The sequence below is a fragment of the Gopherus evgoodei genome, chromosome 24 (genome assembly GCF_007399415.2).
Source record: "Gopherus evgoodei ecotype Sinaloan lineage chromosome 24, rGopEvg1_v1.p, whole genome shotgun sequence".
In the NCBI taxonomy this organism is placed as follows: Eukaryota; Metazoa; Chordata; order Testudines; family Testudinidae; genus Gopherus; species Gopherus evgoodei.
In genome coordinates this window covers 10,388,452-10,408,894 of record NC_044345.1, presented here as the reverse complement: position 1 = coordinate 10,408,894, position 20,443 = coordinate 10,388,452, and the positions used below count along the sequence as shown (strand labels likewise).

General features: G+C 60.8%; 1 protein-coding gene across 4 annotated transcripts; it reads left to right on the top strand.

The window, feature by feature from the left end:
* Window positions 1-293: 293 nt before the first annotated feature.
* USP21 (ubiquitin specific peptidase 21) lies at window positions 294-19,176 on the top strand. 4 transcript variants are annotated; one of them, XM_030542264.1, is made up of 14 exons: window positions 294-399; window positions 3,657-3,750; window positions 4,089-4,893; window positions 7,098-7,157; window positions 8,830-8,953; window positions 9,664-9,775; window positions 11,284-11,421; window positions 12,054-12,118; window positions 13,327-13,430; window positions 14,300-14,386; window positions 14,868-14,946; window positions 15,502-15,609; window positions 18,149-18,263; window positions 18,755-19,176. In XM_030542264.1, the coding sequence occupies exons 2-14, from the start codon at window positions 3,668-3,670 to the stop codon at window positions 18,843-18,845; spliced, it is 1,971 nt and encodes a 656-aa protein (XP_030398124.1). In that variant the 5' UTR covers window positions 294-399; window positions 3,657-3,667; the 3' UTR covers window positions 18,846-19,176. The 4 variants fall into 4 exon arrangements, with proteins under 4 accessions (XP_030398124.1, XP_030398125.1, XP_030398123.1 ...); XM_030542265.1 differs by having other exon boundaries at window positions 315-451; window positions 4,089-4,857; XM_030542263.1 differs by having other exon boundaries at window positions 315-451.
* Window positions 19,177-20,443: the final 1,267 nt, after the last annotated feature.

Genomic DNA, 20,443 nt, shown 5'->3' with positions numbered 1-20,443 from the left:
TCCCCCCAGTGGATGTGGTATATCCCGCGTCCCCCAGCACAGGCGTCCCCCCAGTGGGTGTGGTATATCCCGCGCCCCCCAGCCCAGGTGCCCCTCTCGCATGTCTCAGACTCAAATACAGCAGCAGCCGGAGCCTCGATGATCCCACAGTAACTTTCCCTGTTGGTGCTACTGTCTCTTTAAGGGGCGGGGGGACGCCTCTCTGCCTCCATGGCGACGGGAATGTGTCACTAGAGCAGGACGGTGACGCATGCGCAAACTGGGCCTAGAAGGAGAAGGCTGCGGATGGCAGCGCATGCGCCATGAGCCGGCCGAAGTAACTCGTAGCCGGGCAGCGGGGACAAAAACAAAGATGGCGGCTCCTGGTGCGGGAGTTGTTGCTATGGCGTCCTGCAGGAGGTAGGGTCCGACCCACCCCCCAGGGCCTCGGAGGGGGTGGGCACCCTTCATGGTATGTGGGGTTAGGGGGGTTTCCTCGGGCTGCAGGGATCGGGGGGAGGTATATGGGGGCCATATGTGGGGGTGGCTCTCTTGGGGCTGTGGCCTGCATAGAGGGTGTGATGGGTATATGGGAATTACCCTATAGGGGGTTGGGGCCTGCATATAAGGGATAATGTATGTATGGGAGGCTGTATATAGGGGTTACTCTAGGGGATTGGAGCCTGCATATAGGGGATAATGTGTGTGTGTATATATAGGGGGCTGTATAGAGGGGATTGAGGTTTGGGGCCTCCATATGGGGGTGTAATATATATATATAGGGGCTGTATATAGGGGTGATTGCTCTCTCTCTAGGGGCTGTGGATGATGGGTAGATGCCTCTGCATAGGGTTATGGAATGGTGTATAGAGGCCTGGGGCTGTAGGGGGTCTCTCGGGAGCTGGAGGTCACATAGAGTAGATGTGGTTTGGGGGGCAGGGTGAGGGAAGGTGGAATGATCAGTCGCTGGGCTCTGCACAAGGACACTGTCCTGCACCTTGTACTTAGGTTCTGTCCCTTCAGGCAAGGGGCAGGCTGGCTGGCAGCAAGCGGTGCGGGAACTGGGTAGGATGAGGAATGACGGAGGTGAGTGTGGCCGGTGGGGGAACACCACAGAAAGTTTTGAAAATAAATTTTCTTTATTTGAGTGCTCCGTACAGAGATTGCCTCAGGAGATGAAAAGTCTTTGCCGTTTGGCACTGTCCATGGAAGTGCGGCCTGAAGAGACTACTGGTCCCAGTCAGCCATGCAGCATGGCTGCTTAGATTGAGAGGGAGCACTGCATGCTGGGATCTGTGGGCTGCACCTCTAGGTATAAGATGGAAGGCGGATGCAGCTTTCTCCATTTTACACAAAATTGGGGCAGCCCTTGGGCTCCTGGCAACTTGACCAATGCCGTGCTTGGATGGGCAGAATCTGCGCACTGCGCCATCCTACTTGCAAGGGGAAGTGTCACATGACTTGGCTCTGACTGGCCAACTGCTCTGAAGCCCTGGCCTGGTGTCCCAGTTCATAGCACTCCCCTGTGCTTTCCCATTCTGAAATGCTGCATACTCTGTCTTGAGGCCATTGAGCAGTAGCAGGGACCTGTGCTGATTTTCCTGAAGCAAATCGCAAATGAATCGTGCTCCTCTTATCTCAATATGTATTGCAGGGATTTGCTATTGTGACACATTTGTGACTTCCCAATTGCCATTATGCTGGATTGGTAGGAACTTCACGATGACATCAGAGACAGAAAGACACTGATCCTCCTGCTCCAAAAGCATAGACCTCTGTTGTTTGAGTTAAAAGAGAATCCCCATTAGCTTTTAGAAATATCTGGCTTATGACACACAACTGAGTAGGTCTGATTCCATCCAGAAGATGGCAGCATTATGTATACACGTTAGCCAGTTAATGACAGTTGTACAGGATGGTGCCGACAGACCCTAATTAAGGCTTCTAGCTCTCTTCAATCCTGTATGCCAAGTATTGGCTGGCTTCAGTGTGTGGGGACTGTGCCCTCTCCACTGTTCTGTGCCGGATGCCAGAAGGCAGGAATGGGCCAGGGCTCCTGTTCTAGAGAGCCAGGGTGGGGAATCAGTAAGTTTCTTTGCCAGATATGAGCACTGCTTCTGGTTGTGAGCTCTGCAGTGGCAAAGCCCAGCCCCTGCCAGAGGCGGTTGGTGGGAGTAACTGGCAACCCACGTCCTGACTAGAGGCTCAGTGACTCACCCTAATCACCTCTGTAGTTCAGCGTGAGAGGTGAGGGGATTTGACAGCAGCACCCTATGGGGAAAGGTCTGACTGGAGAGCCTGGGAACCAGGCAGCAGGAGAGGAGAGTGGGACCACTGACGTGCCTTAGCCATGCCATGGAGAGCCCCCTGCGGGAGAGAGTGTGGTCACCAGGGCCCGTTCAGCCCTTGGCCTCTCTGTCAGACTGAGGCCTGGTCCACACTACGCTGTTAAATCGATTTTAACAGCATTAAATCGATTTAATGCTGTACCCATCCACACTACACTGCTCTTTATATCGATTTAAAGGGCTCTTTAAATCGATTTCTGTACTCCTACAAAACGAGAGGAGTAATGCTAAAATCGATATTATTATATCGGATTAGGATTAGTGTGGACGCAAATCGAAGTTATTGGTCTCATTATTTTACAGTAGCTACCCACAGTGCACCACTCCAGAAATCGACGCTAGCCTTGGACCATGGACGCACACCACCGAATTAATGTGCCTAGTGTGGGCGCGCACAATCCACTTTTATAATATCTGTTTTATAAAATCGGTTTAAGCTAATTCGAATTTATCTTGTAGTGTAGACGTAGCAAGGCACTCATTGATCCCCCTAGTGGTGCAGTGACTCCTTCTGCACAGGCCACCTAGCTGCAGGGCCGCGGCGGGTATGTCGGCACTGTGATTAGACACGCATGGCTGGCCCGTGCCAGCTGACTTGAGCTCACAGGGCTCGGGCTAAGCGCTTGTTAACTGCAGTGTAGATATTTGGGCTTGAGCTGCAGCCTCAGCTCTGGGTCCCTCTCACCTTGCAGGGTCCTAGAGCCAGGGCTCCAGCCCAAGCCTGAACAGCTACACTGCAATTAAACAGCCCCGTAGCCTGAGTCAGCTGGCACAGGCAGGCTGGGGGTTTCATTGCAGTGTCGATATATCCTTAGTTACACCTGCCTGGAGCTTGGTAGTCTTGGCTGGAAGGCACCAGAGCCCATTAACTCTCTCCCTTGAAAACCTGCTGAAAGGGGAGTAAAAGGCTGTCTCAGGAGACTGTCCTCGAAGCAGAGCGGAAAGGGGGGTAGATGGCGTGATGCTGCCTCTAGCTAGGCGCAGGCACTCCTGGCTTAGCGGTGTGATGGTGCTGGTGCATTGTGGGATAGGGAGAGCCTGTGCCCAGCTTTCTCTCTTCACTAGCAGCACCACCTGTTGCCCTCCTGAGGATACCGCATCATTTCCCGGCCGAGCTGTGCAGTATCCTACTCTGGTGGGTGGAGTCCGATGGGGCCTGTCTCACTGCAGACCCTTCCTCCTTTTCCCTTGTAACACGGACCAGTTTGAGCTGCTCGGGGCTGGGCTCTGTTGCCTTTCAGAGGGTTTCCCAGAGATTCTGGTGGCCAGAAGACCTGGATGAAACCGCTATGGGAGCCTGTGCCTGGATCATCCTGTCTTGTGTTCTAGGGCCTCAGCCAATGGGAATCTCCACCTGGACAGCCACCGTGGAGGGGTGTGAGCTTGGCGCTGGAAGGGAAGAGACGCTCGCGGCTTGTGAGAGGTACGTCCAGTTGTGCTGCCTCGGAGCCCCAGTCCCTGCAGCCCAGCATATGTGTCTCAGCCGTGGCCAGCACCTGATGCTGCAGAGGAAGGTTTCCGCTTCCCATAATGCAGCGAGCCAGCTTCGAATTACAGAGAATCCACCCAAGTTACACAGGAAGTCAGCGCAGGAATCCAGGAGCCTGGTCTCCCATTCCCTTGCTGAACCCACTAGACCACACTTCCCTCCTGAAGCTGGAATTGGCAGCCTGGAGTCCTGCCTCCTGGTAGCTGGGCTCCATTTGAGTGACACTGGCTTTGATCCGCCATGCTGACTTGTCTTTCTCCCTGTCTCCCCAGGGTTCTCCTCTCCGTTGTCTCTACGATGCCCCAGGCCTCTGAACACCGGGTCAGCCGGGCTAGAGAACAGGTCATTACATCGCAGCCCAAGGCCACCACCAAGCTCCTGAACGGACACCGGGCCGTGAGCCAGGAGCGCCACACCTCAGTCTCTCCTGCACTGGCCAATGGGCTCTCCATGGCTCCCAAACTTCGCCCGCTGCCTCCCCGGCCCAGCCCGCTGGATGATCGGGGGAAGAAGCAGGAGCTTGAAAGGGGTCGTGCTTCAAAGCGCAGTGACCAGCTGCGGGGCTCAGTGGCCAGGCGAGGGCCAGTGAAGGCTGACCATGCGGTCAAGGTGCCCAACTCCCCACAGCCTGGCTCCATGTCAGGCAGCGCCTCCTTCTCCCTGCCATCAGGAGTGTTGCTGGTGGAACGAGACTCTGAGCGCAGGAGGAACAACCTCGCCCGCTCCAAGTCTATCAGCATTGGGGACCTGAGCCAAGCTGGGGGGCGAGGGGAGGAGCTGAGCATGGTGCTCAGCCGCCTGGTGCTCCGGGACCGCAGCCCATCCTGCAGCCAGAAGCTTGGCCTCGGGCCCTTGGCTCTCCAGCGGAGCTCCTCGCTCAGGAGAGTCAATGTGTCTCCTGGGCTGGATGGGAGGCCCCCTGGCACACTGCTCTCTGTCCGCACTGAGGGCTGCACCAGGACTCACACCCCTGATCCTCAGGTCTCCGAGTACGTGCACCCCCAGGATGTCCCAGCAGCTGGGAGCCCACCCCAGGGCAAGGTACCGCCTCCAGCTCCGAGCAGGCCCAACAAGAAGGTGTCTGCTGTAATTGTTGTTTGACGTGTACTGAGCATGGGGGGTAGCACTCCGCATTGCCATCCTCCTTGTACTCTGCTCCCAGGCCTGCTGGGGTGGATGAGCCTCGTTACTGCAGACTGCTAGAGAGTGGCAGTGCCTGGTCTGTTGTCTGGGGGCTGCAATCTGGGGCTTCCTCGGGGGGGGGGGGGGGGCTTTCTCCCATCTTGCCCCAGCCCTTACTTTCCATGGAGGAGTCTAGGCCAAAGGCTCCCCCTTGAGCCCTGGTGCTCTGTGGTTTTGCCCCAAGCTGCCCCCAGCTGCCTCGTTCCGTGAGAGCCCAGCACCTTGTGGGTGGGATCCTGGGAAAACGAGCTTGTAGTCACTATGATTCTGGCTTCGACCTGCTGAGCAGGCAAGTCGAAAGCCAGCACCACCATGGACTCCCCCGGTTTGCCCGTCCAGCTGAGCATTCTGCCGCCCATAGAGCTAGCACCACTTGCTGCTGTCAGCACGATGCTGCCAGGAGGCAGAATAGTCACGTGTGCTGGGTTGGCAGGAGGGTGATGTGCCTCAGCAAGGTTGGCAGCTGGGACTCGGCGGTGGAGTGATTTTTCGAGTCCCTTGTCTGACCATGCTTCTCCCAGGAGCATCCTTCCACCACACCATGCCTTCAGTGTCCTCCTATCTGCCCTAATGCATGTGCAAGCCTGTGAGGACTGGACTGCATCAGAATTTAGTCGCCAGGCCTGCAGGGAGTCTGGGGGGGTCTCTGGCTCTACTGAGCAGGAGCATGGCATGCCAGCAAGCAAGCAGTTCCAGCGTGGATGATATCCCTGTGGACCCTGACTTGCTTTGCAGCAGCAACTTTGGCTGCTCCAGGAACTGCATCCAGCGCTCCATTAGCTGGGGGGCCCATGGGGTGAGAGGGGTGGAGAACCAGCTCGTGGTTTCAGTGAAGACATCTAGCTAGTGGGATTGCATGTGAAGTGAACAGATGCCCCGAGGATTGTTGGATTGCTCATCCAGGAGACTCAGGGATGTGTGACGGGGGGTGGTGAGTGATATGCAAAACCCACAGAAGTTAGCGATGGCCCCTCAATCTCTCTGGCTACTGCAGAAGTGTCCCCCTGCAACAGACCTGATATCCAAGGCTCTGCCCCAGGTGATCAAAGTGGCAAATGCTCATTCAAATCTTGAGCTACCATGGGGGAATCCCAAAGCTGGCCCGACCCAGACCTTCCCCTCAGCCCCTGCCTGCGCTCCTCATCTTCCCTACCAAAAGAACCTCCTATGTGTGTCCACCTGGCACCAGCTGGAAGTGTAATCAGTTCCTTCTAGGAAATCTCTTATGTAATCTGTCTGAGCACAGGCATGGGGCTGACTACTAGGCATGGCCTGCCACCCCAGGCAGGGCTAGCCGGCTGTGTGGAAGCTTGTAATGTGCCCACCTCGCAATCCAGTGGACTATGGCAGCCCTGAGACAGGTCGGCCCAGGGTAGCTGGTTTCTTCCCCACCCCCATCCCTTCTAGGAGTGCGCTGTGCCTGCTGCATGGTCAGTGAGTGTTTGGTTGTATTTTCCTTCTCTGTTCCATGGTTCTTCAAACACCCATTGTCCCCAAAGTAGCTCTCTTTGCTAATTAATCCCACAGAGATGAGCCTTGAGCAGGGCCTGGAATAGCCAGGGGAAATCGGCTCAGCTAATGATCTGATGGTTTATAGAGGCAGAGGGAGGGCCCTGTGGTTCCTTCAGTTGGTGCCGCAAGGCAAGCTCAGGGCTCCGGCTGCCCTCTCCTCCGTGCGGCAGGAGCCATGCCAGGCCTGCAGGGAGCCACCTTGGTGGAGCTGCCTCGAAAGTTGCACCGCACATTGGCCACCAAACGAGAGCTGCAGGGCAAGGGGGCGGATATCTCGGAGTCGGTGGTGCACACGGCGGTGATGGGGCTGCTGCTGATGACCAGTGAGGTAATGCACCATGCCCTTCCTTCTGCTGGCTGTAGGCAGCAGGACACCTCCAGCCTCGGGGGGCCATGAGCCGGCTGTGTGCATGTGTGTATAGCGGGAATGGGTTGGGCTGGCTGTGTGTGGCCATTCTGAGGAGACATGAGGCAGGGATCAACCTATTTACAGTGTTAGGGCACGGACTCTTCCTGCTCATGTGTGAATTAGCTACTTCGCAGTCCCTTTCCCAGGTGTTCATCCTGTCTGTCTCTCATCTTCTCAGACGCACCACACCCTCCTCCTGGGCTCTGGACACATCGGACTCCGCAATCTTGGCAACACGGTAAGCACCTGGTGTTCAGTGCTGGGGAGCCCTGGGCAGCAGGACCCCCACACACACACACTGGGGGACACTGGGAGGCAGGATGGCCTCTGTAAAAGGCTTTCTGAAAAGCCCAGAGCCTGTGTTTGATGGTGTCAAAAATATCAGTTAGTGCCTGGGAAAGTGTATGACATGCAGAGGGGCTGGAATTGGGAAGCCTTGAAGTAGCACATCCTCCCTGCATTGCACCCCCTTCTGCTGTGCGCAGTTCAGTCCTGATTCTCCCTGTGTAGCCCTCACCATTGTTCACACCAGGGCAAGATGAGCACAGCACCGTGGTGTTTCACGCCCACTTTGCACTCGTGTCAGTGACACAACGTGCAGAGAATGGAGACCTGGGCTGCCTGGTTTCTACATGACTGGGGTCGTGATTCCCTGATGTGCCATGTGGGGTGCCCCTTCCCTTGGGGGTGCCCCGCCAAGGAGCTCTGAGATCGCTGAGTGCTGTAGTTTCTCACAAGTCTAATGTCGTCATGGTCTATGTAACCTCCCCGAGTCGTCCCTTCCTCGGTGTTCCCAGGTCTGTCCCTTCTCTGATGCAATGAGCACCCTTGAATACTGCTGACCGGGGACTGTTCTCCCACTGCTGCCATCTCTGAGCCAGCGCCTGCCTGCCTGCCTGCTTTAATCTTTGTGGGATTGGGAGTGCAGCAGCCTTTCCCAGTGCAGACAGGTCCCAGAGCCCTTGGGCTGGGGCAGGTGGATGGGGGTGGTGATCAGGGGCTGCACCTGTTACTGCCAGCAGTGTGGTGGGCCAGAGCCTGCACACGTTGATACAAAGACCCCGTTGAGTCCAATCAAAGGGCCATGCCTGTGTTGCATGGAGGAGCCAGCGGTTGTGCTGTGAATGGAGCTGACTCACCTGCAGCCACCTTTCCCACCCAGCTGTGGTTCCCCTTGCGCCCCCTGGGCTTGTTACCTCTGTGCTGTTCCCTGCAGCCCCGGCGCTGGAGGGCACTAAACCATCCCAGGTTGCTCGGGGGGGCTTTCTGGCCATCTGCCCAAACCTTGCTGTGTCTAGCACAGTGTCACTGCTGTGTGTCAGAGGCCCTGTGCTGCTGATGGAGATTCTCCCAGGTGGCAGGGGTTTGGCTGAGCCGAGTTCTGCCTGTGTTTGTCTGAGAGGCCTTGGTGCTGCAATGAGTGGCAGCAGCTTGAGTCTACCTGGGGAGGTGGTTGAGCAGCTGCACGTGGCCAGTGACTCTGTCTTCCTGGTGGTGTTGGGGGGTTTGATCTCTAGGGACCCTCCTCCCCATCACCAGCATCGATCCGCTTCACTGTGGGTGGCCCCCTCCTTTGGGAGCCCATTGGTGTCCCTGCTCCATCTGCTGCCAGCCGGGTCTCTGCACAGTGGCAAGAGACCTGTGGCTTCAAGAGCACTCTCTTGTGGCTGTCGGGATAGCTTGGAGCAGAGCTTGGCAGGTTGAGCTGGCTGAGAGGGGTAACAGTGGGTCCCAGTGCCCACGTACTTGCACTCTGTGGGCTCACCACTCTCCATGGCTCCTGGCCAGTAGGAACTACAGCCCCTCCTGGGCTGCCCAATCCCAGCTGCCCAGGTGCTGCATACAAACGGCCGGGGGAGCCAGTGCCCGGGGCGTGGGCCTGCTGTGACCGCCTGCCTGTGCCCCTCCAGTGCTTCATGAACGCTGTGCTCCAGTGCCTGAGCAGCACCAAGCCTCTGCGCGACTACTGCCTGCGCAAGGAGTTCCTGCAGGAGCAGCCCGGCGCCTCGCGGGCCCAGCAGGAGCTCACGGAAGGTAGGTGAGCCGGCCAGATGCCTCTCTGGTGCTCCCCAGCCCTGCACTCACACAGCTGGCTCGCTGCCTAGGAGCTCCTAGAGCCTGGGTCTGGCAGCCGTGGGAGCTAATCCCCGCCCCAGTGAGCAGGGTTATGTAAGCACCCTGCTGAAGTGAGGCCGGCTGGAAAGTCTGTTACATAAGCAGCAGGGCCGAATTCCCTGCCATGGCAGTACTGACTGTGCCCAGCATGGCAGCGGGGTGGACACAGGTGTATGGAGGATGAGCCCTTCTCCAGGCTCTGGAGTGCTGAGTGTGTCCGTATCACTCTGGGCACTGCAGGGCAAGGGCAAGGCTGAAGGGCCGTCATGAAGCATGGGGAGAGATCTTGGTGGCAGAGTCAGGAATAGGATCCAGGCATCCTGACGACTCCTGGGCTCCACTCACTGTCCTACGCTCCCTTTGACCCCATCTAGCTGTTCCTTCACCCCTCCCTGTGCCCCAGTCAGTGCCACACACAGGTTTGGGGGCAGCAGTACCCTGTAGGTCTGGGGATAATTCCTGCTCTCCCCCTGCACCCCCAGGGCTGCTCCAGCAGGGTCCAGTTGGAGATTGGCCCCTCCCCAGAGGCAGGGAATCCCGCTCCCCCGCCCCATGGCTGTCATGCTAGCTAGGGTGAGTGAGCTGGCTGTGGGGCGGGGTAACGTGGCTGGTGGCTTGTCTCCCCTCAGCATTTGCAGATGTCATCAATTCCCTGTGGCACCCAGACTCGACCGAAGCTGTGAACCCTGGGCGCTTCAAAGCCATCTTTCAGAAATACGTCCCATCCTTCACAGGCTACAGGTGAGAGGGCTCCATGTGGGCCCTGGACCCCTTCTCCCACAGCCATGGGGAGGGGCCGTCCCAGAGCACCATGGGAATGCAGTCACCTACAGGCAGAGTTTAGCAGTCAACATCGTGTGCACCTGGGAGGAACCGGTCTGGCCAGGCCATGGGATCCCTGCGATCTCAGATCTGTGCAGAGCAGCCAAGACCTCCTCTGGGTCCTGCCTGACAGCCCCTTCCTGCAGAGGCCTGCCGGATCTCCGCTCCTCTGCCCTGGCAGGGTGATGTGCTGAGTGAGGGGAGGCCAACAGCAGCAGTGCTGGGGTCAGAGCCAAGCTGCAGGGAAAGCCCACTGCTGATGAACCTTGAGTGTGGAGAGCTGTGGGGCAAGGGGAGGGGACCCTGAATGTGGACAGTCCTGGGTGATAGAACTGAAGCCAGGGGAGGGACCCATTGTGTAGCGGGTCCTGGGGAGCAGGGCTGGGGAGGGGACCCAGTGTGTGGCAGGGACTGGGGACGGGGCTGAGGCTGGAGGAGGGTGCTGAGTGTGTGGAGGGTGCTGGGGGTCAGGGCGGGGGAAGGGAACACAGTGTGTGGAGGGTGTGGGGGCTAGGGAAGAGGACTCAGTGTGTGGACGGTTGTGGGGGGCAGGGCTGGGGCTAAGGTGTGTGGAGGGAGCTGGGGTAGGGGACGCAGTGTGTGGAGGATGTGGGTCTGGGATAGGGGACGCAGCGTGTGGAGGATGTTGGGTCTGGGGTAGGGGACGCAGTGTGTGGAGGGAGCTGGGGCTGGGGCTGGGGACGCAGTGTGTGGAGGATGGTGGGTCTGGGGTAGGGGACGCAGTGTGTGGAGGGAGCTGGGGCTGGGGTAGGGGACGCAGTGTGTGGAGGATGGTGGGTCTGGGGCTGGGGACGCAGTGTGTGGAGGATGGTGGGTCTGGGGTAGGGGACGCAGTGTGTGGAGGGAGCTGGGGCTGGGGTAGGGGACGCAGTGTGTGGAGGGTGGTGGGTCTGGGGTAGGGGACGCAGTGTGTGGAGGGTGGTGGGTCTGGGGTAGGGGACGCAGTGTGTGGAGGATGGTGGGTCTGGGGTAGGGGACGCAGTGTGTGGAGGGAGCTGGGGCTGGGGTAGGGGACGCAGTGTGTGGAGGATGGTGGGGCTGGGGTAGGGGACGCAGTGTGTGGAGGATGGTGGGGCTGGGGCTGGGGACGCAGTGTGTGGAGGGTGGTGGGGCTGGGGTAGGGGACGCAGTGTGTGGAGGATGGTGGGTCTGGGGCTGGGGACGCAGTGTGTGGAGGATGGTGGGTCTGGGGCTGGGGACGCAGTGTGTGGAGGATGGTGGGTCTGGGGCTGGGGACGCAGTGTGTGGAGGGTGGTGGGTCTGGGGTAGGGGATGCAGTGTATGGAGGGTGGTGGGTCTGGGGTAGGGGATGCAGTGTGTGGAGGATGGTGGGTCTGGGGTAGGGGATGCAGTGTGTGGAAGCTCTTGAAGGGGGGATGGGGCTGACTGGCTGTTCCTGTCTGTAGCCAGCAGGATGCCCAGGAGTTTCTGAAGTTTTTCATGGACCGGCTGCATGTGGAGATCAACAGGAAGGGGCGCAAAACTCCCAGCATCCTCTCTGATACCAAATGGCCCTCAGTGCTAGAGGATTCGGACCCCCTGAGGTGAGCAGGCCGAGCTGGTCGGGGGCTGCGACTCCCAGGGACTCAGTGAAATGTGGCTCATGTTGTGAGCTGGTCCTTGTAGCCCTGCACTGAGGGTCTGAAAGCAGGAGGACTGCCCCGGCAAGGATCCGTCGCTCCGCAGCCAGGGATGAGGGGCTCAAGGGGGCAGGAACTAGGCCAGTGTCCTGCCTGGGTCTGGTTAGTCTGACCTTGGCTTAGGCCCCGGGGACAGGAGCGGTGAGAGCCCTAGGGCCAGCAGGCAGCTCTCGGTGGATTTGGGGTGTAGGGTTCCCAGGCTCCTATCCCAGCAGCTGCATTGTCGCCCAGGGGGCAGGGAGCCTGCAGTGGGGGCAAGGGGACAGGTGGGGAGGATATTGACAATAGCACATGGGCTGCTCTCAGCTTGGGGGCTGCCTGCTCGGGGCCTGGGGAGGGAGGAGTTTGGGGTGTCTCAGCCCTGCTAGCAGGATAGGAGCCCCCAAGGCACAACCCCACCCCTGGCTGCCTCAGCAATGGGGCCGAGGGGGCAAAGGGGCTGTGGAGAGCCCAGGCTGGTGTGTGGAGGGAGCTGCCCTTGGGGTTCCTCCCTCAGCAGCCCCCCCACTATTGTCTCCCTCTTGGGTTTTTCCCAGTGATGACGAACGAGCCAACCAGATGTGGAAGCGCTACCTGGAGAGAGAGGACAGCAAGATAGTGGGTGAGCAAAACTGCCCTGTCTGGCCCCAGGGCTGGGGGCTCTGATGGGCACATGGCCTCCCCTCCCCCATAGGCAGCCTTTGGGGAGGCTGGGAGCCAGTGTCAGAAGTTCCCTAGAAGTGGGGGAGGGGAACTGCTGCTGGGTCTGTTGCCCCGCCTTCCACTCCACCCCAAGGCCCCGCCTGTGCTCCACCCCGAGGCCCAACTCATAGACTCCCGCTAGACCTCTTCCTCCCAGCCCACCCCTACCCCCGGCTCCTGTCCTCCCCCTCTGCCTGCCTTTGCGCCTGTCTGCTCCATCCCCTGGAGAGGTGGGAGTGGCAGGGGGAGGGGGCTGGGGAAAGAGGTGGGGCAAGGCTGGGGGGTTGGGGGGGGGGGAGGCACAGTGCGGGCGAGGCCACAGGGGAAGAGGCCCAGCGAGGCCTCGGGGTAGAGTGTGAGTGGCCCTCCCACTTCTTGGGAGCTTCCACTTTTATACCCGCTGCCCATGCCCTCCTCCCTCCTTGGGCCCGCAGCTGGGGGCTCTGATGGAGGTATGGCTCCATGCCCCCCTGCGCCCCCTCTGGGCCCACGGCTGGGGGCTGAGCCAAAGGAGAGCCCTGACTGGGACAGGCAGGCCTGCCAGGACTGTGTCTCCCTCCAGCCCCTTGTGCAAGAGGATGGGGCTTTGAGCTCAGCATGTGCAGGGCTTTAGATGCACAGCATCCTGCCCCTCCCTGGAGCAGGGTGATGGGCAGGGGAAGGCTGGGTCTAACCAAGCCAGTAGAAGTGCACCACATGGGGGCAAACTCTGGAGTGTTGCCCCTTTCGCAGGTGGCATGGGCAGGATCCAAGCCCCTGGGGGGCGGGGAAAGCCACACATGTTCCCTCTCCCATCTCTAGCACAGCCTGGTGTGGAGCGGCCATGTCACAATCCCCATCAGTCACTGGTGATGGAGCCTGGCTCAGGCACTGGGCAGTGCTCCAGCCACTGACAACCAGCGGTTTGGCTGGCATTGGCAGGGTCTGGGCCCCTGGGTATGGCGGTGCTGGGTGACCCTTTGGGCACCAGCTCTCACAGCTGTCTTGGAGCGAGGGGAGGAGCTGCATGTCCCCTTGGCTCCTAGTAGTGGCGTGCTCGGTCCCAGGCCAAGCTGGGCTGGCAGCGAGCACTGAGCAGGGGATGCAGGGTGGGGGAGATATGCTCACCCCATCCCGTCTCCCTCCCAGATCTCTTCGTCGGCCAGTTGAAAAGCTGCCTCAAGTGTCAGGCCTGTGGCTATCGCTCCACCACCTTCGAAGTCTTCTGTGACCTCTCCCTCCCCATCCCAAAGGTAGGGGCTGGGGGGCTGGGCCAGCCCATCCTGGCTGGGGTGCATGGGGAGAGACCCGCTGCCCCCTCTGTTCTCGTTCATCCTCTCTTTGGCAGCTGGATGCACGGGTGGCTGGTGAACCGGCCATTGGGGGACGCTAGCTCCCAGCCCCTTCCCTTCTGCTCAAGCCCCCCCCCCCCCCCCCCCCCCCGCACAGAAGCCCAGAGCACCCTCACCCTGGCCTCCCTGGGTTGCCTGAGTGCCCTGAGACCCAGAGGTCCAGGTGGGCCCCAGCCCCCTAAGCGTCAGGCAGGCGGGCCTCAGCCCCAGAGTGCCAAGTAGCATGATCCCAGCACCAGCTGCCCCGAGTGCCAGTGATCTGCCTCAGCCAGCCTGGGCTGCGGAAGAGCGAGAAGGAACTGCAGGAATGGGCCTGAGGGCAGAGCGTGGGTGGGGTCACGCCAGGCTAATTGGGGAGGCCCAGCCTCCTCTGGCCTATGATACTCGTTGCCCATTGCTGGATGCCATAGCACCACCCTGGCTTGAAGACTGTGGGGAGGCCATGCTTCCTGCCCAGCCCAGCGAGGGTTGTGCGTATGTGCCCACTCCCCTGCTGCAGCCTCCCTGTGCTTCTGCGTCCTGGCACACCTGCTGTCCCTCCATGCTCCTAGAGCAGCGCAGGGCTGCCCCCTTTGCCCATTCAGAGTGACGAGCTGAGCCAGCTTCACGCAGATAGTTCCCCGGCCTCCCCAAGACTGGGGCTGAGCCCCCTTTCTGGTCTGTTCCTCCCCTCCACGCGAGGGCTGAGCCTGCTCCCCTTCTCTGACTCCACACACCCCTCCCTGTCAGGGCTCTGACCCCATGCACCCCTCCCCTGCTCTCCCTTGCAGAAAGGCTTTGCTGGTGGGAAGGTCTCTCTCCTTGACTGCTTCAGCCTTTTCACCAAGGAAGAGGAGCTGGATTCTGAGAACGCCCCGGTAAGGGAAGGGCCAGAGGTCCCACCCCATTGGGTGCGTAGAGAGGGGCCCTTGCCCCGCTGTGCTTGGGGGCCCTTGACCTCTCCATCCCACAGGAACATCTCACATGGGGCGGGGCACTAGGAGCTGGACCAGGTCAGGCTGCAGAGGGCTCCAGCATCACTACCGCCTCTGTAGGGCAGTAACTGGTGCAGCACCAACTGGGGTGCTTGGAGGCTGAGATCCAGGCACCAGGCGGAGGGGAGCATGACAGGGAAGGGGGGGAGCAGGGAGGGATGGTAGGAGGCTGCTTGGAGCTTTGACAGAAAAGCACCAGGAGCCTGCGCTCATGCAGGGATGTGGGAGGGCAGCTGGCACTGGTGTAACTGAGCCAGGAGGCCTTGGGCCAGGCTGTGCCAGCCACAGAGGGGCTGGAGCGTCAGCACAGCTTGGCCTCCTCCCCTGCACACTCTGAACTGGGCTGTCCGGTGTCTTGGAGCAGGTCTGTGACAAGTGCCGGCAGAGGACGAGAAGCACCAAGAAACTGACCATCCAGCGCTTCCCCCGCATCCTGGTGCTGCGTATCCTGTCTGCTGTGGTGTGGGAGTACTCGGGCAGGGGGAAGGGAGGAAGAGGGCGAAGCCTTTTGCCTTTGGGTGGCCCATTCAGCCCTGGCTCGGCCCTGCTCAGCATCTGGGGTTGTTGGGATTAGCTTGAGTTTTCCTGCTGGGTGCAGGCCATTGCTGGCCCCATGGTCCACAGGCCTGGCCTTACCCAGCACATGCTGTGCTGCAGCCCTGCGTCTGGCTGGGCTTCCTGACAGCGCCCCAGCACTGGAGGGGTGGGGGCTCATAGCGCAGGACACAGCAAACGTGGACAGTTCGGCAGCCTTGGTAGAGCCTGGGTGGCAGGTGTCTGCTCGGTGCCTGGCTGGGATCTGTGGCCCAGGTAGCTGCGGGTTTGTCCCTGGCACTGGCAGCATGCAGTGTAGAGAGGGATGTGCCGGATCCCGAGGGGCTGGGCTCGCGCAAGTTCCTGCAGGCTACGAGCCATCCTCCCCGTCAGGACAAAGGCCACCCCTCCCTCTTGGTTCCCTTGCCCGTTACCTCCCTTAACCCTGCTGCTCCGCTGGCCAGACCTGAACCGGTTCTCCACCACCCGGTACTCCATCAAGAAATGCTCTGTCTTCGTGGACTTCCCTCTGCAGCGACTCAACCTGAAGGAGTTTGCCAGTGAGAAGGCTGGTAGGTGTCCTGGCACCAGCCCACCCGGCATGTCCTGCGCTCTCCCCCCGAGCCAGGTCTTGCAGGGCCCTGGCTGGGGTGGGGAGCACATGGGCTCCTGACCTTGTTCTTGGGGAGGGAGACTCTCACATTGCTCGACCAGCTGCTGCAGGCATTCGCTCCAAACCACCTTGGCCAGCAGGCCTCTGAGGTTGCTCCAATGGGGCGCAGAGCAGAGCTGAAAGGGCTAACAGCCCACAGTGAATAGCCCACACCTGGCCCATGCCCTCTGCATGTGCAGTGGGCAGGCCCTGGTAAGGGGGGAGGGGCTGAAGGGAGTGGGTGGGGCCCTAGTGAAGGGGAGGGAGCGGGGGGGGATGGGTGGCGCCCTTGTGAGGGAGGAGGGGCAGAAGGGAGGGGGCAGGGCCCTTGTGACAGGGAGGGAGGGGCTGAAGGGAACTGAGGGGCTGAGGAGAGGGGGAGGGAGGGGCTGAAGAGCGTGGGGGGAGGCAGTTCAATGAAAGTGGTTGCCATGGAGCTATGGGGGATGGACTCAGCTGCCCAGGCCAAATCCAGCCAGTTCAGCCCCAGGGTTTGAGGACTTGAATAGCCCAGACGTACGTCAGGGGTTTGTTCCAGGAGTGGGTGGGTGAGATTCTGGGGCCTGCACTGTGCAGGAGGCCAGACTAGATGATCATAATGGTCCCTTCTGACCTTTAAAGTCTGAGTCTATTTCCTAGGAGCTGGGTGGGTTCTGGGGGAACCAGCTCCTGGACACTGAGCATCCCCCTTAGGGCTCTGCAAACGCCCAGAGAGGGACTCCCTGCACTGCTGCTGGCAGCTCACTCTGGTTGTACCTGGACTGTCGCTCCTGCCACATGCTGGGAGTGGTGCTGAGCAGACAGGCAGTGCTCCCCACAGCATCCCCTAGAGGAGTGGAGCATCCTCCTTCCCTTTCTGGAGGTGAGGAAACTAAGGCACAGGGGGATGCTGCTTACCCAAAGCTGCAGAGGAACTCTGTTGGAGCCAAGGTTAAAACCCAGATGTTCTGCCTCCCTGGCCTGTGCTCAGCCCACGCTCTTCCCAGAACCACCATCCTGGGCTGAGAATCTGGGACTGCAAGTGGGTGCAGCCGGGCATGGGGCAGAAGGACAGTGTAAGCCAGACTCAGAGCGGGGCAGGCTTGGCTGCCCCCAGGGTATGGCATCTTGACCCCAGCTGGCTCCACTAGCTGGGCCTGGCTTTGCAGAAGGCCGAGGCAGATCCTGCGCTAGGGAAGGGGATGCCAGACCTTCCACCTAGAGCGAGGCTGGAACCCAGCCAGGAACCGCTGTACACACGCAGGGAGTTGGCAGGGGTGGCCTCTCTCCATGGCAAGGGCTGTGGGGGCAAGCAAGGGGATTCACTGCCTGGAAAGGGCTCTTGGAGGGGAGGAGGAAGCGTGTCGGGGGTGGCTGCCTGGAGAAGGCTGCGGAGGGTAGGGATGTAAATACTGTTTTGTAAGTTAACCATTTAAACTATTAAATTTTTTTGTTTAAACGGTTAACCGATTAAGCGGCTGGGGCTGAGATTGATCTGGCCAGTGCGGCTGCGGCTGCTCCTGCCAGGCAACCCGGGGTTAACTGTTAAGGCGGGGGTTGGGGGAGTGCTGGGTAGGACTGCCTGGTGAGGGCTTTGGGGGCCTGGGGAAGTGCTGGGGGCTGTGTGGAGAAGGCTCTGGGGGAGTGTGGGGGACTGAGGAAGTGGTCAGAACTCAGGGGTGGGGAGCTGGTGGAGTGCTGGGGGGTGGTCAGGACTCTGGGGGGGCGAGCTGGGGGAGTGGTCAGGACTGGGGGGAGGGATCTGGGGAAGTGGTGAGGGGTCTGGGGGAATGCCCCGGGGGTTGCATGGAGAAGGCTCTGGGGGAGTAAAGGGGGCTGGGGAAGTGGTCAGGACTCAGGGAGGGGGGCGCTGGGGGAGTGGTGAGGGCTCTGGGGGAATGCCCTGGGGGCTGCATGGAGAAGGCTCTGGGGGAGTAAAGGGGGCTGGGGAAGTGGTCAGGACTCAGGGAGGGGGGAGCTGGGGGAGTGGTGAGGGCTCTGGGGGAATGCCCTGGGGGCTGCATGGAGAAGGCGCTGGGGGAGTGGTCAGGACTTGAGGGGAGGAGCTGGGGGAGTGGTGAGGGCTCTGGGGGGTCTGGGGGAATGCCCCGGGGGCTGCATGGAGAAGGCTCTGGGGGAGTAAAGGGGGCTGGAGGAGTGGTCAGGACTCGGCGGGGGGGAGCTAGGGGAGTTGTGAGGGCTCTGAAGGAGTGGTCAGGACAGGGGGGGAGCTGGGGGAGTGGTGAGGGCTCTGGGGGGTCTGGGTGAATGCCCCGGGAGCTGCATGGAGAAGGCTCTGGGGGAGTAAAGGGGGCTGGAGGAGTGGTCAGGACTCGGTGGGGGGGGAGCTGGGGGAGTTGTGAGGGCTCTGAAGGAGTGGTCAGGACAGGGGGGGAGCTGGGGGAGTGGTGAGAGCTCTGGGGGGCTGGGGGAATGCCCCGGGGGCTCCTTGCTGAGGCCTGAGCTGTTGTTTGTTGCAGGGAGCCCGGTGTATAACCTCTATGCCCTGTGCAATCATTCGGGCAGCGTGCACTACGGTCACTACACCGCCTTCTGCAGGGACCAGTCCGGCTGGCGGGTCTACAACGATTCCCGGTATGTGGGGGGCAGGGCGCTCCTGCAGCCATGGCACTGGGGTGCGTGTAGGGTGAGACCCTGACCCCCCTAGAGGAGGCCAGTGGGCCTATAGCTGCGGGTCTGTGTCTGGGTGTGATACTGTGATGTGCTGCAAGGAGGGAGGCTCCAGCCCTGGCACAGTGGGGGCGTTCCTAGGCCCTGCACCGGTGACAGGCATTCCTGGGAGGGGCTGCCCCTCGCCTGCCGGCTGGCTCCAGTGAGCCAGTGCACCGGGGGGGAGGGGGGAAGCCCTGAACTGCTCTGAAAGCTGAGAAGCCCCTGCCCTGGGGCCAGCCAGGCCCGCTCCCTGGTCAGTGATGGCACACAGTGCTGCCGGGGTAGCGGCTGGGAAGAGAGCTTGCACTGGCACTTTGACTTAGCCTGCAGTGCATGGCCCTGGCCCTGGAGGGCGCTGGCGGGCTGGGCTAGGCCAGGCCGGGTGTGGAGCTAATGCCATCTCCTCCCTGCAGCGTGTCCCCGCTCAGCGAGAACCAGGTGCCGTCTAGCGAGGGCTACGTGCTCTTCTATGAGCTGGACGACCATCACGGGAAGAAACAATGAAGTGTTGGACCCTGGCGCCTGTGCCGCAACCCTCTTACCTCAGAGACTGAGCCGGCTCCCGGGGATCCTCGGCCCCCCACGGGCCTGGAGGCGGTGTGGGGGATGGGCCGCCCACCTGCTCACCAGTGCCTGGGGGAAGATGAGACGTGCTGACCCACTGGACAGGGGCAAGGGGCCTGACCTGCCCATCGCTGAGTGTGGGCGGGAGGGGCCTGGTATGGCCCCCACCCCTGCTGTTCTGGCACAGTGCGGGGGCTTTGTGCACACAGTGAGGCTGTAAATAAACCCCGGAGCCACCCCCCAGGCAGGAACTTTTTGTGAATAAATTTACTAAGAAAAGTGCCCAGGCTCTCTGTGGGGGGAGAAGGGCCCTGCTGGGCGCTTGGGCTCAGCTCTCCTCTTCTGCCTCCCCGCCCCAGCTGGCCTCGCCCTGTGTCTGCCTGGCGGCAGGACCAGCTGCTGCAGGCCAAGGTGGAGGAACCTGCAACTGCTGTCCTGGGCCCAGAGCTTTAGTGCCAAAGGGATGGGAGAGCCGGAGCACGCGCAGCCTGCACGTTATGCTGGGAAGGGAGCCTGGTCGCAGCGCACGGCCAGCGCTGGGTGAACTCAGCCTGGCCAGCAGACGGGGCCCAGAACACAATGCCCTTGGTGTGAGAAACACTGAGAGCCTGGTACACCTCGGATATCTGCCTCTGGCAGGGATCCTGCCACAGCGATGGCCACCCACCAGGACAGAGCTCCCCTGGGACAGGGATGTGGGGAGCAGGGACCGTTTTCTGTCTATTTCCAGCGCTGAGATGGCTGAAGCCAGCAGCCCCAGGGGACTGATGGATCCAGACTAGCCATGGGGGTGAGTAAGGAGGTAGAAGGGAGGGCTGGGGGCAGATCAGGAGCTCTGCTGTAGCCAGATGGCGCTTGAGCTGGTGGCCAGACACCCCCAAGGAGACATCAGGTCCAGTTGGGTGGAAGGAGGCAGGGCTGGAGCCAAGCGTGGGGTTGGGAGGTGCCAGCAGAAAGCTGGTCCTTGAATTTGTTTGTGGATGAGATTTAACACCCCCTCATACGTTCCCAGAACCCTGGCAGCTCCGGCACATCTCGGCATGGTGCAGGCCTGTCCCTGCCGGCCTGAGGACGTGTGCGAGCTCATGCTGCACAGGGGCAGAGTGGCTCCCTCGTCCAATACCAGACCAACCCCTGGTACCGTCTGGGGGACGAGCCTCAAGTGGCCCCTGCCACAAATGCCCGACAAGGGGAGGGGGGGTGACCGTTCAGCTGCTGCCTCCTCCCCATCAGCCCCAAGGCCTATGGCTGGCAGGTTCCCCATGCTGCCAGGATCCCACTGCTCCGCAGCCGCAGCCTGGGGAGGGCTCCTGAGGGCTGTGCTGTGTGTTGACAAACATGCCGTGCTGGTTGCCAGGAGTTAATTAGCCCTAGCTGGTGGGGAAGGGGAGGCTGCAATCTCGGGGGCCTGCGTCCCTCGGGTTTTCCCAGTTGCTAAAGCGCTGCAGCGTGTTTAGAGAAAGCCTGGCTTCCCCACGGCCCTTCGGGCTGCTTATTTCGGGCTCACGCAAGTTAAAAGGGCAGCAGAGAGGCCTCCG